General features: G+C 47.0%; 1 protein-coding gene across 1 annotated transcript; it reads right to left on the bottom strand.

Annotated features, from left to right (window-relative positions):
* Positions 1–10,283: 10,283 nt before the first annotated feature.
* On the bottom strand, positions 10,284–12,718 carry LOC115351345 (gallinacin-11-like). Its single transcript, XM_030037979.1, has 3 exons — positions 12,619–12,718; positions 11,518–11,646; positions 10,284–10,498 (listed from the first exon to the last, which is right to left on the bottom strand). Exons 1-3 carry the CDS (start codon positions 12,674–12,676, stop codon positions 10,371–10,373), a joined length of 315 nt encoding a protein of 104 aa, XP_029893839.1. The 5' UTR covers positions 12,677–12,718; the 3' UTR covers positions 10,284–10,370.
* Between the last annotated feature and the right edge of the window lie 3,061 nt (positions 12,719–15,779).

Below are 15,779 nucleotides of genomic sequence, written 5' to 3' on the forward strand. Positions count from 1 at the left end.
AACACTGACACAGTCAAACGTGAAAAAATCCAGTCTCCTCCTCAGCACTCCCCAACACACAAAGGTGGCTTGAAAATCATGGGATCCTTAGAAATCAAAGATCTGTTTGTATTTCCCAACTTCTAGGCTGCAAAGAGACTGTTTGCCAAGGTTTTGTTTACAATTGTCAAGAAAAATGGTAGTATAGCATCTTATTCATTTATGTATTTATTAAATGGGAAAGCTGGGATATGTCTCTGTAATTATCAGGAGCAGGAGTATTAGGAAAATTTGTGTATTACACCTCTCCCAGGAAAGCTGGCAGGCTCTCTGGTTTGTACTAGTTCTCCAGGTCAGTTCCAGGAAATCAGTAGAGGTGGGACCTGAGTTTCAACTTTGGAAAACAACACAAAGCAAATAACAAGCAGAAATCTCCTCCAACCAGCAACAAATACAGGAAGAGGAAATAAAAACTGTATAAAGGTTTCTTTTTACAGCAATGACACAGCAGAGGGCATCACCAAGTCTTCCATTTTCCCTTAGTAAGTTACCTTGATGGCTTTTTATTTGCAGGCTGGCTGCCAGGTGCTGCTGGAAAATGTAAAATTGATGGCCTTCAGGCTGCTCGAACAGAACAAGGATCACCTTCATCAAACAGTGCAGATAAGGGGGCCCTTCACCAGCTGGACTTTGGATCACGGGACACGGAGCATTTAAACAGGGTGTCGTGCAAACTGTCCACACACAGCCTGCGGAAAGAAAAGGGGTCTGTGACCCCATCTGCGGGAGGGTTGGTTGCGAGGATGTGCGTAGACCCTCTCTACAAGTGTTGGTGCTTTGCGTATCTGGTGGTACTCCGTGGTGCAGTGGGTGGAAGACCATAACCCACCGTGTACCTCTGAGGATCGGCACCTTCAACGGGAGCGATGGTGCAATGGGGCTGGGGCAGAGTTTATGTAGCAGAAACGAGATTGCAGTTCTTGAGCTACAGCCCGAGCAGGGAGGAACGCGTGGGTGCTCATGTGAGTGTCCTGCTCTGAGTATGTGACCTGACGTGTCTGAACATGTGTGTGCAGGCGGCTTGATGTGCTCTAGAGAGGAGGTTTAGCGCAGAGCCGGAGTACCACGTGGCCGTGGTGTTCCCAACGACGGATGGCAAAACGCCATGTTTTATCTCTTTTATCTCTAGCTCAGCTGCTCTCCCTTGGTGAGAGCAACACATCTCAGAGGATGAGCTGTGTCTGGAGCTGTCTGAAGGCTGCAGGCTCCACAGGGGCAGGCACAAAGGTGGCCAGGATGCGTCCTCCACACCACCACAAGCCCCTGCTCTGCAGCTGTGGTGCATGGGTCGAGTTGCAGAACGTGCCTTGGGAAAGAAAGCCAAAACCAGACAGTGCCAACATAAACCAGATTTCCCCCAGAAGTTGGGGGAAGGAAGTCTCTGTCCCCTGGGCAATTGCTCGAACAGCAGCTGGGCTTGCTCCCTCCAACGTGGTCCCTGTGCCGTGTTGGCCTCAAGCTCTGGTGAGCCTACTGGGGCTGGTCCAGCAGCCTCCCGCCCTTCTTCGCTCCCCAACCTGCCACCAGATGGTTTTTTTCGGAGCCCACCATGCACAAAGGCTGATCTGTGCTCAGCGACACACGGCACAGAAATTAGCTCTCGGGTGCCTTAGAGGTTTTGAGGCTGGGGAGGAGTCAAGTCAATCTGCATCCGCCCCATGGCCCCACATGGGAGGGATGTCTCCACTGACTTCATCTGCCTTCGGGTCAGGACTTGAGCAGCCTGATTTTTAAATGCAGCCTGGGATAAATTTATGCCAGCAGGAGCAAATCCTTTGGCAATTGAACCCTTGCCAGCTTGTGATGCCACCTCTATGTCCTTATCCCACCGGTGGGTTTTTACTGATTCCTGAGCCAAGCAAGCACTGATACAGCCCTGCAGTTCAGGCTGTGAAGAATTGACCGTAGGCTCAGCTCTGGGCTCAGCTCTGGTCCAGAAACCCCCCATGGCCATGGGCAGGCTTTTGTTAGACTGCAGTACAACTGTCTTTACCCAGCCCGAGGGACCATCCACCTCCTGCCTATAACAGTGGCCATACAGGGAGGTCTGAGTAAGCACAGCATGTCTGTGGTATTTATCTCAACTTTTCTCCTGCCCTCAGGCTATTTTCTGGTCTGAGGAGTGAAGTCTTACATGGTAATATCCTTCGACAGGGAGTTTCATAGGTCTGCAACCGGTTGCACGAAAGAACAATTTTGTTTGTTTGTTTTAAATGTGTCTCCCACCAGTTTCCCAGTAGTTCTAGTGCATGACAAGACTGTGAACAGTCTAACTCAGCACGTTTCAGCAGATTTAGACCTCTAGACTTCTGCCATATCCCCCCCTAAACCACCTGATGCCAGTCCTGCTTTGCACAAGATGCTTCTGGACTCAACCTCTGCCCAGCAGGCTCTGCCTCCCGCCCAGTCCCCAGGTCCCCCGTGAACCCAGGGGAAATTTTTGTGGATAATCCCAAAACCCTATGCGTTCTCAGGCCTACGGGCATCTGGTGGGCCATACGTATCCCTTAAACCACGTAGGTCTTCAGGCTCATGAGTTGTAGACATAAGGGCCAAGTCTATGAGAGCTCAGCTTCCCCGAACAGGAGCCCATCCGACTGCTGTTCTGCTTCTGATTACACAGCTACATTTACAACGGCGTTTTTAGGGCAGAAGCAGAGGATTTCATCTCCGTCTGGTGCTCTCTGCCAAGTAAACACTGGCCCGTTGCCTGGGAACAGCAAACCAATTCCAGTGAGGGGGATGTTCACGCTGTGCTTTGACGAATTAACGTCTCCAGTTATTCATGAGGCTCGTGCTGGTTGACAGACTGGGCGTGAGGGTAGGGCTCTACCCTGCCTGTCTGTACAGCTGCAAAGACCCCAGATATATGTCCCAAAATGCCTGAATGGTTTCTGGGTCTCCTTTAGGAGCTGGTATAGATCTGCTAGGGTATTACTGAAGAATCCCTGTTTTTGTAGCCACCTGAGCTCTGACAGGTACAGGTAGCTGGAGTTAAAGGCTCAGCCAAGCCTTTCCCACAAAAATCCTCTTCCTCATTTGGCTTTCTCCCACAGGGCAAAAACCTAATGTCTTTTCAGAGTAGAAAACTATTCTGATTTAAATTCTCACTAGCCTGTATCTCTTAAGGGATGGTAGAATTCATCTTCTCATTTCTTCTGCTATTCTGGCTTCCCCCTGACCTGACTGTCCCCTCTGTTCCTACATGCAACCCTGCAGGTAACAGGATGGATTCAGATGAACAACACTGACTTCACTTGTGTCTACACTCTGGGAAACGGTGCTGGTTGGGCAGGACTACCAGTCACGGGTGGAAGTCCTCTGGGTGTAGCAAAGGGTCACACGGGGATGACTTTTACTGAGTGCCTCAAACAATGAATATTTTTTGGCTTTTGGATATAAAGTGTTGGCAAACGGTGTTTGAGGGCCTGCAGGAGCGTGGTCTCATGGTGAATGAAAACATGCAGGTGAACAGCTCTGTGGGGAGTGGATGAACATGGTCACTCAACCAGAGGAGTTTAGTGCTTCCTCCTCTCTGGTGTTACGGGATACACCAACCTGGGGATAATTAATTTGAGCAGCATTCCCTATCATACACTTACACCAAAGCATTTCATACTGCTGTTTAAGCAGCTCCTCATGAGCTGTGCTGGTGTCGAGTGCTGTGCCCCAGGTGAGTTAATGGGTCAAGAAACCATGAAGAACTGTTGTGTAGGGTCGATGGACTGGATGGAGGGTGTTGTTCTCCACCCTCCATCAGGTCCTCTGTGCTCTCTCTCCTCCTCCCTGAGTGTTAGACCAGGTAGCTGGAAGAGAAGTCAGCTTATCTTATTCATCAGGCAGAAATTATGATGGATTTTTATTACTGGCTTGGGTTTCTGGGTGGGGTTTAGTTTGGTTTGGGTTTTCTTTTTTTTTTTTGAGGGTTATTTCCATCCAAATCAGTGAGCAATGGAACACACAGACAGGGGAGAGTAGGACCATGTGTTTTAGCAGCAGCTTACATTTACCGTCACATTACTGCCAGGGGGACAACACTGCTTATAAACTGGCTGAGCATTCCCACCTTCCCTGACTGAAATCTGGTCAACAAGTCCAAAATGCAGAGGGGGCAGAAGGCCCAGCAACTGGCAGGGAGATTCACAAGGTGAGCTGCATGAGCCCATACGTTTCACTTTCTTGGGAAACTGGGCTATAAATATGGTGGCTAAGCATCTCCCAGATAAGAGGCGCGAATCACAAACTTTGTGGACGAATGTGAGAAATAAACTGTTTGATTTGGAAAGGTGCCTTGATTTAAAAGCCTGCCTGGGTTGTGCTCGTACATCAGCATGCGTCGGAGAGACGGGCTGGATCCGGGGAGGAATTTGGCTCTGGGCTCAGCCCCGTCTCTGTTTTGAGCGTCGGTTCCCAAGCCGACAGCAGGCTCTGGGTAATCTGGCTCTCCTGATGGTTCATCCAACTGCAGGGGATCTCCAGGGGAGCACTGGCGTCTCCCTGCGTGCCTTCGTGTCCTGGACTGTGTTATGAGGACCCGAGGAGAATAGCTGGGCTGCTTGCGGGAGAATGGAGTTGCTCGGATGAATTAATTGTTGGACCTCTGGCGATGGGTCCTGACCCTGGTGAGGTCAATGGGAATTTTCCCATTTCATTCATCACAGCAAGAATTTCATCTCCTAGGGAGGACTTTTCCCTGGCTCTGCCCAACGCCTCAGCTAATTGGCATAGCTCTCTCATTACATCATTGTTTTCTTGCTTTCACAGACACGATTGACTCAGAGATAAATATTTTACCTGGAAAGGGAGACCAAGAGCTAACTGACAAAGGAAGGGGGGTGTCAAAATTTCATGCTGAAAAAGCACAGAAGGGCTGAGAGTGGATCTGGACAGCTAGTGGATTCAGCCTGATGCAGCTCATAGGCAGAAAGCTGTTAGGTGCAAACATGTTAATTGCTTTGGGATTACGCTGGGTGATTACAGAGGAAAAGAGGAGCACCAGAAATGCGGTCTATGGATGAGGAGAGCAGCCTGTCAAGGGTGATGGTACACAACTTTCAGACCCATTCCCCACCATGTTTGAAACAAGCAAGCCTGGGCTATTCCTTGGTCTTGCTGCATTGGAGAAGAGAGATGAACCTGGGACAACCCTGCTGGGCTTTCCATGGGGGAAGCATGGCAATGGACAGCACATTCCTGCTGGGAACCCCATTGGCAAAGGGGTCTGTATGCATATAGGGAATCCCTGCTCCTTTTCAGTGCCTTACTTGTCTGGCCAGTCCTTCCCAGTGCCTGTAAGAACCTGGCATAGCCTGGAAAGGAAGAATAGATATGGGGGGGGGGCTTGCCTGAGAAACATAGACCACACTCACCTTTATCTCAAACCGGTTAGCTATCGCAGCAAAAGTGATGGAAAAAAGGCTGCCCCATTGTAACTGTTTTCTCTGGGAAGGGAAATAAAGAGGCAGAGCCACCCTGCTCTGCTGGGAATGTGTGGGCTGCTGTGTGGAGACCGTGCATCCCACCACCAGCAGCTTTGCTGAGAGTCAGCAGGAGTCACAGAAGGGCACTTGCTGTTCTGTTAAACTTCAGGTTTATTGCTTTCAGGTAAGGAGAAAGGCAATTTCTCACCTGTGCGTGACAGGTAACAACCAGATGCCAAAAGGGGCAATATACAGTCTGGGTGGCTCCAATTTCTTCTTGTCACAGTGTTACCTAGAAAGTCACAGCAAAAGCAAAAAGCAATGTGTTCAGAAGTTCAGGAGTGAATCCACAGCCATGTTCTCCCAGGGGAGCAACAGTCATAGAAAGGCACAACATCTCCTTCCCAACAGCAGCTCGTTCCTTGTTAGTGGAGCCTGCAGCTCTCCACGTGCTGCAGTTTGCTCCTTTGGAAATCTTCAGCTCTTTGCAGTAGTGGGTGATAAACTTTTACAACAGAGAATGATGGGTTCAAAGCAGTACCTAGCCAGATATTCACCAGAAACGCAGTTTCCAACTCGGCACAAGCCCCCTTCGTGGTTACACCTGTCTGGTCCATGAGCATCTCCTGTACAAAGAAGCAGCAAGTTGGTGCATAGAAAGCATCGGGACTCCTCTGGCACCATGTGCCCGGTCAGCCAAGCCAGCACTGCAGCCGTGTATGGATCCTGGGCATGCACAGCTGCAAAGAGCACACCCGGGATCCCTGTCCCAAAGGACAGCTTCAGACATCTGTGTTAAAAAACCCGAGCTGCAGAGCCAACCTCACTCAAGGAACATTTTATCACGCGGTTGTTTTTTCAGGACGTTGCCAAAGGCCGTGCATGGGAGGTCAGAGCGGTTGTCCTCGCCCTACCAAGGAGGTAACTGCAGCCTGAGAAAAGGCAGAAACATTTTCCCAGAGCACAGGACATCTCCTCTGGGGCTTCTCCAACCAGTCTGCTCCTAGAAAGGCAGTGAGGTGCCTCATTTTCACAGCTTCTTCCCTGCTCATTTTTGCATTATCCCAAGGGATTAAATCATGCATTTTGCCAAACTGTCTGACCCGCTATCTCATCCAGAAACCTGAGGGCACCTTTCCCCCTCAGTACCCAAAATATTTTGATTTGATTACACAGTGAGGAAATATTATTCCTGCTCCCAGACAGCTCTATTTACCACCCTTGGCCTTCCTGGTCTTACCGTGACTGGTCAGGGAGACGAAGATTAAAATGAACCAAAGGATCCCCATTGCTTTAGTTCTGCTGGAATATAGCAGGGCCGAGCGTGAGATTTTGCAGAAGCCTCTGTGTGCTGCTGGCATGCTGGATGGCATCCGGGAAGAGGGAGGGAGTAGGCAGGAGTTAATTATATTCCAGTGTCGGGAGTAACTTTTGCTGCTGAGAAACCCTCCGTGTCGTTCTGACCCAGTGCTGCGGCTCCAACAGCGTTGACTTGCTTCACGTTCGCTGGTTATCGGCTTCCCCAATTCCTTTCCCTGGCGGTTGGCATTTTGGACTGGTAGATTGCCAGCTGCAGGCAGCTGGGTGGAAAAAGAGGCTCAGGGGGATCCTCTGCCCTTCACCTGCAGCCGCCAAAGTCCCCGAGGAGCTGATGGGTGGGAGGGTGGCAACCTGCAAGGAAAGACTCCTGAGGAGCTGCAGGGAGGAGAAGGGTGCGGGCTAGGAGTGGTTCATTTTTTATCTGAGCTCGTGTGAATATTTTCTCCAGCTGAAACCTGGGTGTGACTTTTTCCTGCCAAAAAGGCCATTCCAGCTTTGGCTTCCGAGGAATTTGGGAGGCTTCATTCCTGAGCATTCCTGAGTGCACACAGCACTGGTGGAGGAGGTAGCCGATTAGCTCAGCAATGCACCACTTGGTGGTAATTATGCGATAGATAGATAACGCGGCTCTTGCTGTAAAATCAGCCTGTGATATTCCAGCTACCCTTGCCTGGCTGCTGCCCCTGCCTGGTCCTGCTGTTTGCTGTCCCTTCAGCTGTGTTAATATAACTGTTTGTATGAATACATCCTAAACCGGATAGTTGAAAGATTGAGGTTAAAAATTCCCTTCCCCCTCAAAAAATGTAGTTCATATGCAGTTGATAGAGTAAAATTTTGCTGTCCTGGATCAGCAGGCATGAAAATCTTGATTTATGTCCCTTGAGATGCATAGGTATTGGGGATTTCTGTGTGAGTGATGGTGACAGGGAGGTCACTCTGGAAGCCCAGCATAGAATTGTAGAATCATTTAGGTTGGAAAAGACCTTTAAGATCACCGAGTCCAATCGTTAACCTAGCACTGCCAAGTCCACCACTAAACCATGTCCCTGAGCACCACGTCTACACGTCTTTTAAATACCCCCAGGGATGGTGACTCCACCACTTCCCTGGGCAGCCTGTTCCAGTGCTTGACAACCCTTTCGGTGAAAAAATTTTTCCTAGTATCCAATCTAAACCTCCCCTGGTGCAACTTGAGGCTGTTTCCTCTTGTCCTATCACTTGTTACTTGGGAGAAGAGACACCGATCTCGGGGGAACAGCAGAGTCATATGCCTGCTGCAGTCTGATAATTTCCAGGTGAGCCTGCTCAGATTTTGCAAAAGAGAGTATTTTTCTACCCCCTCTCCCCAGGCCATTTTTTTGATGCGTTGCATTTTCAGTGCATTTGTACTCCAACAGAGGGGTGTGGGCTTGATTTTCCCCTGTAGCCCCCTCCCAGGCAACACTGCTCCCCTCTCCTCATCCTCTTCATGCCTTACAACTGATGACAAAGCTTGGCTGATCCCACACATCACTCTGTCCTGTATCCTCACCTCCCTTGTGTGAGGGTGAGATGAACCCTCTCTTGAAAGGGTTGTAGGACTGCTTGCTGCTCCTTGCTGCTCCTTGCTGTCTCTGAGACTGGGAGGTGTGTGGTAGGTCAGGACCCGTTGCATTCTGCCCCACATACTGGTCCGTTCACTAAGGATGCAGGGAAGTGAAACAACCCTGGAACTGAAAGAACTTTCTTGCCTGTGGCCCGTGACAGTGTGGATCAGGTCATCCTTGCAAAGGGAGTTTGGAAGGTGCTTTTTGATCTAAAGATGGTGTACATCTGGGCATCTTTTGTGGTTGAATGATGGGACAAGAGCTTGGATGGAAGGGCCAGGACATATTGCAGTCTTGCAAAAAATGAACCCCTCACCTCTTTGCTTTTTGCCTTTCTGAAATAATTATTGTCTTTTCCCAGAAGGGACTTGTCCCACTGATAGCACACACATACCCGCAGTTTGTTAGAATCAGTTAAAAATCAGATTTGAGGGGACTTCTACAGTCCATCCCCCTGCCTAAAGTGTGGCCATCTTCAAAACTGCATTCTCCCACGGACATGTACGCTGTGGATTTACGGTGCACCGCACAGACACTGTACAGCTGTGGATGTGTAAGTAGTATCGCTGTTAATAGCATCTTCTCTGTGTTCCCTGGGCCCAGTGGTGTGGACAGGCTCCTCCCCATAGCATGTGATTCTGCGTGTGCCTTTCCACACACAAGCACACTGTTGGTTCATTCCAGAGTGAAAATGGGGTTTAAATGATTATGAATGCAGTACAGACAATCCAGTGCCCAACATCTCCCTGCAAAGCAAGGGATGGACCAACGTGTTAGTGTAGATACACCGTTGTGTTAACTTCAGGGCCTGCTAATGCTAAATTTTGTAGCTGGGCTGGGGAGAAATGTTTCTTTATGAAAACAGGGGCAGCAAAGGCAAGATACACGGTGAGGGATAAGTGCAATGACCTTGCCAGCGAATCTGTTCCTTTCTGTCATCCAGAAGAGCAGCATAGGATGACTGGCTGAGATTGGTTAAAACACTGGCTTAGAGAATGACCTTTCTGAAGTGTGTGTGGTGGGGACGTGAACAAGCCGTTTGCATTAGTTCAGGCCAGAGGAAAGGATGTCTCGGCTGTTGAGATACAGGATGATGGAAGTTTGCTGCTGCAAGGGGCTTTCTGTCCTGTGTGGGAAGGGTTTGAAATCCTCCCATCCAAGGAAGGTGCCATGGCTTGTGCTCCGAAGGTCATTTTTAGATGGCTGGGAGGTGAATGCTACCCCTCCTCAAGTTCCTCTGTAAAGATGTCCAGCTACTCAGCCTTCAGCTGGAGAAATTAGAAAGCCAGCAGTCATGACTGGGAGCTGCTGAGCACATGGAGATGACGCTCAGAAGCAAACACTTTTTCATCTACATTTTGAATTAAACTTCTGCAGTTAATAAATTCAGACTTACCACAGAGGGAAGCACAGACTGCATAAAATGGTTTTAGATAGATTTGCCCAGTCACACATGAAGACTTCCCATAGGTAGTACCTGTGCTCAAGTGGGTGCAGTTTATTGGGAGAAACAGAGATGGGGAAGAGCTGTTGACTGGCATCCTGCTTTGGAGAATGGGAGCTGAATAGTGTAGACATGGTCTGACCATGCCAGTTGGACAGTCCTTGTTTCCATCACTTTAATAGAAGAAAAAGACATTGTCTTTCCTTCTATTAGGAAGGAAAAGAAGGAAGGAAGAAAGGAAGACAGAAAAGGGAGGGAGGTGAAGTTTGTGTTACGAGGGGATGTTGTTTCCAAGGACATTACAGCAAAGTTTCTGTGGATTTCTGTGTGTGGGTGTAATACAGAGAGACATTCTGCCTCTTTCCTTATATATACGACTATTAGATCTGTTTATCTAACATTTATTGCCTTTGTTACATAAAGAAACATGTCACCTCTAGTTAATTATACACTTTGCATGTTGAGAAAACCAGACATCTTCTCTACAACACAAGGAAGAAAACTTGTTTGTATACTTGTCCATGCATTTCTGTGGTTTTCTGCAGTTCCGTGTGGTCTTTATTACACTTCTGTGCAGCACTTCCATTCTCTGTGAGGGCAAAGTCCCACCTGTTCTTGCAGACATTTGATTTCTGGAGGTACACAATGACCCCCCTCATCTTGACAAGTATGGAAGTTTGATGTTGTGTCTGCAATGAAAAGGATTTAAGTCAGAACAGAAAACATTACACCACCATCTGAACCAACTCATACCTGGAAAGCGTCATGAAGTTCTGGTAACTGTGTCTCCAAAAGACACAAAAAGACGGACTATGGGGGTCATCAGAGCACTTCTGTTAAAAGAGGAATTTATGACCCACCAACATGGAAGAGAAACAACTGAGAGAGGGATATTGTAAAGGTATGAAGAAGGTGGATGCAGAATGACTATATTTCATTTGCAGTACAGAAGTAGGTGCTACTGAATAAAATTATGAAGGAAGAGGTTTTAAAACAAACAAGGAATTCCTAATAGAGGGGAAAATCCAGTACAGACTTTTAAACACAAAGATGCCTATATCTAAAAATCCTGAGCTGCAAATTCATGAAAGCCAGGAGAATATGTAAGGAAGTGTAATTATATGGTTGTGATGTTCATTAATAGTCCATTTACACACACAGAGTAACTGTATAGAAACATCCACTTCTGGCCACGGACAGATACAGGATGCTGCATCAGATGAACCTTAGGTCTGATTAGCACAGTTGGCTATAAAGCATATATTGATTAATGATATACTTTGACTGTTGAGGAGCTCCAAAAACAAGCAAGTCCAGAAAGGGTTAGATAAGTTTACAGGGAAGAGGTCAGCTGGCACCTATTAAACATAGCAGTGTGGATGCAGTCAGCAGTCCCCCAGCAGATGATTATGGGAAGATATATCAAGGAAGGAAGATTCTACGTGGGTCACAATTTTTGTTTTATTTCCCCTGGCATCTGTTCTGTTGGAGATAGGATGTTGGGCTACGTGGTATTTGGCCAGCCCAAAATGGCAATTCTGTTCCTGTGCTCCGTGCTGACGTTAGTGGAGGAACAGACAGGTCCATCTTTGTAGGTGGGAGGAGATGGCTTAGGCCATTTGGAGACAAAGAGAGTAAGAGTGTGTTTTGCTGACTTTAGTAATGTCCTCTCCAACATTGCGTGCCTGGGCAGGGTTGCCACACATACCTATGCAGCAGGTTTTCTGACGCCGAGAGCAAGTTCCAAAAGCGGCAAATGGCTCTGGGCAGGATTTTGAATGGAAGCAGAAACCGTGGTATCCAACACAACGTAAGGTGTCTTTGGGTAAGCCGAGACCTACAGGAAGAATGGGATTCCCAGCTGTGCTGCAGGATCAGTCCATTTCTCATGGTCTTCCTCCTGCTGAAACCCCACGGACCCCAATCAGGGGTCTGATACAAATACCCCCAAAGCCCAAGGCAGCTTTTCCAAAAGATTTGAGAAGCCTCATGGGAACTCACAGGACTCCAAGGAAAGCCTTTGTAAAACTAGAGAAAAATGTAGCTGTTGGTGGCAAGTTTCTGAACATACTCTGGGCATGCATGTTGTAGTGGGTAGGGACAGCCCAGCCTTTGGATGCTTCTAAGTTCTGGGACTGCAATGCTGCAGGCTGGTCATGCAAGGGACACCACGATGCCTGTATGCCCTGAGATGTACCTATGGCTTACTTACTTAAAAAAAAAAAAATCAAAAGCTGGGATGTGGCCCAGTTAACAGGGACAAACGGTTTGCCCAGTTCCTTCCTTCTCTGAAAGCCTTAGTCCAAGATGGGGAGTTCCATTAAGCATGAAGAAAACCTAGACTAAAACCACAATCAGTATATGAGTCAGTGCAGCAGGAGGGCTGAGGAAGAGGAACCAGCATATTCAGAGAGCTTAAGTAAACTTCACTGGTGTAGTTCAACTTGAGTAATACAAGGGAACACCTCTGCCACTCTTCTACCGTACACAAAGGAGTCAATTTATGACCCTGGGGTAAGAAAAGGCAGATAATTTCCATGGTACCATCTTCCAGTAGTGCCACAAAGTGGCATAAAGAGACTTCAAATAGTCATATGGAGCCAACAGCCAGTAGTGGCTTCTGTGGGGAAGTTCTGGTTTGACATCTGCTCACCATAGGTTAATTTTTCACTTCTGCTTCTAGACTGAGAAATAGAGAACAGCTCTAATGCAAGGAGCTGAAGAGCACGGAGGAGTACATTCTGCACCACCGCACAAGCTAGCCGTACCTCCTACACAGGCAGACCCCAGCGTGGGTCTTGCCCCTTACCTGGAACAGCCTGGAGGAGGAAAAGGAGAAGAGCCATGAGGCAGGAGAAGAGCTTCATGGTGGAAGGTCTCAGCTGCAGTGTGGAGACACGGCCACAACGCCAGAACCTTTGAGCAGGGGAGGAGGGAGCACTCTTGCATTTATAGGGCTGTGGGAACAGACCTGGCTGTCCAGGGGACCTTGGCAGTGGGGAGTGCGGTAGGCAATGAGTACAGCTTGACCGCTGCACACGGCTAAACCTGAACAATGGCAGAGGGTCACAAAAGCAAGCGGAGAAGTAACTATATCTCCTTACGCGGCCACTGGGAAGGCTGTTTCTCAATACTGACCCACCCAGAGAGCATCGTTACTTGTAACTTCAAAGATCAGGGTGGTTGGTAATGGACCGCCCAGAGAAAATTAGCCATCGGTTTGGTGGGAGAGAAGGCACCTGGGAATATCAGAAGACTGTCACTGATTTTGAGTATAGCAGAGGGTCCAAGGTGCTACGGCAATGTTTGCAGTCTCCATGCAAAGAAATGATTTTTTTCATCATTTCCCTAACTGAAAAATAAACTTTGAACCAACTAAACAACCAACTTCCTTTCTGAAAATATTAGTTGGTTGATATTATGGACTCAATTCAGTTGCCCAAATATATAGGCCTAACTCCTGTGGGCTGCCCTAGGGTATCCAAAGAATCTCATGGGACTACCTGGTAAGACACAGGACCTCTGAGACAATCTGCATAAGACTAGAGGGGCAAATGGATGGCCATGTGTATGGTCTAACTTATTTAAAATGGCACTGGACACACACGTGTGGTCAACTGACTGAAGCTCAATGGTGGTGGTCCGTGCCACACTCAGTTATTGAGATGTAGGCAACTACAATGGATGTGGCTGTGTGGGAATGAGATGTTTAATTAGTGGTTCTAGGACTCCAATCACCTGTTTAGCTATAGTGGGACCTCAGGAGCCAACACATGTGCAGAAACCTGCACTGTAGATAGTTTTACTTAGCTGGCCGAGTCCAGAGCTAAGGGCATCTATTGTCATTAAAGATACCTCAGGGACCCCATCTGGCCTCCAGCTGCTGCTCCATGAGGGTGCAGATCCCCCATAGCTCCTGCATGATATCTGCCAGCCCCAGGCAGACATCGACATTTTTATTGTCACAGGGCCTCTCAAATGGCTCTAGTCTCTATGTCTGTGCAACCGGGCCAATTCCTAAACGTTCTTCTCGGTTGTGAACTTTTGGTTGTTGTCATTTTGCAGAAAAAAAAAAAGAAAGAGATAAAGAGAAGGTTATAGAATTTGTTTGAAACTTCTGGTAAGGTGAAATGAATTTTTTCTGAACTCTTCATCTTATACATTAATCAAAATTGTTAAATTATCCACATAATTGTCTTCAGACAAACTGGAAATATTTCATGAATGATATGTATGTATTTTTTTCTCAGTCATTATGACAAATATGAGTTACAGCAGAAGCTTAATAAAATAATAGTTAACAAAATAAAATATAATCTTAATAAAATATGAATCCTCCTCCTTTGTGTGAGATACAGAATTCCCATACATTGTCAGAACAACATGTCTTCATTTGTTATACCTATAGTGGATAAAATTGGAATTTTTCCCCTTAAACCAAGTTATTGCATCTAGCAGTGTGAGAAGTTAACTCCAGAAGGAAAACAGGGAAAGCATATACTCAACATAAAAAATAGAAGAAAAATCCTTTTATTGAAGAATCATGAATGAGCCTAAGTTAAAGAACAGAAATATCATTAAAGCGCAGAACACGTCTCCTTTTTCTTTTCTTTATTCTTTGAGAACATAGAATATTCCTGGGTATTTCTTACAGCATCTGTATTTGTTATAGAAGCAGCTTCCAATTAGATGCTCATTTACATGGCAGTAATGTCTACAGCTTCCTCTTAGACCACACCAGAAAGTGTCCAAGATGTCCCAAGTCCTGTTGCCTGCACGTAGAAAACATTTTGTACCCTGATGAGAAAGGATAGGCACAAAATGTGATCAGATCCATGGGTTTGTGGTTAGGTTGCCTGCAAGTAACCTACAGCCTGTGTTGCATGCATAGCTGAACTTCTGAGTGATGCACCAAGCTGGAAAACAGAAAGGGCTTTCATTTGGACTTAAGTGAACTGGGACTTCTCCAAGTTACTGCTATGAAATTGCCATTGGAAAAAAAAATTCTTTCACTTAAAGCGAAAATTTGTGTTCATACTGAAATGAAACTTTCTGTGCTGCACAGGTGTAAGACACAAAGGAAATAAGAGTTGGGTCTTTGGAAACCCCTTCATGAAGTGGTGCTGCCTTAGATTTATCCAGGCTGTTAAGCAGCAGAAAGAACCAAACTCCAGCCTGTCTTTTGTATCTAGAAAACAGCTGAGGAACAGTCAGCATCTCCAACTGAAATATCACCCATGCTATTTTCTCTCCAGAATTATTTAATAAATGTAAACAATATCTGCAAACAGTCTGCAGATCCCCTCACAACTTTGGGACCAAATCCTTGCAAACTTAATGCAAGCATCAAACTATTATTTCCCAACTAAGAAAGGATCCTGGGTCTACTCTGGGGTGGCTAATGGCCTGGGATAGTCCTCAGGCAGACTTCGGTCCATAACTCTCTCCTGCTAGTTTTTGATGTTGCCTTAGCCATCAGGCTCTTCTGGGCAAGTGTCTCGTGATGTCTCCTGCTGTTCCTTCTGCATTAAAGAAGAAAAGTGCAGGGCATGGCTCAGAAAACGGGGTGGACTTCAGCCACGTGGTCATAGGTGTCTCAATATAATCTAGGTGTCTGAGCTCCCGTTTTCAGCAGTGGGTAGAGGATTTCTGTGGCCACAAGGTAGTCATCTAGTGATGTTTCAGGCACCCGTGGGTATGAGGCTTGACCAATACCATACCTCAAATGCTTTAGGGATGCCCATAAACTAGAAATGAGTAGTTGTCCACTCTCCGCTCCAAGGAGTCCTGAGGAAATGCTTTGTCACTTTTCTGTTTTTTCAAGGATTGTTTGACAAACAAAGAGGATTTTTTTTTTCTTTACAACACCTTTCACAGAACAAAATAAAATTATTCGCTATTTTTATGGATGTGTTGCCCATTACCCCTTGTTGCTTTCTCTTGGGTATCAGTCTTGCATCACAGGACATA

Source organism: Aquila chrysaetos, chromosome 15 (assembly GCF_900496995.4).
Source record: "Aquila chrysaetos chrysaetos chromosome 15, bAquChr1.4, whole genome shotgun sequence".
Lineage (NCBI taxonomy): Eukaryota > Metazoa > Chordata > Aves > Accipitriformes > Accipitridae > Aquila > Aquila chrysaetos.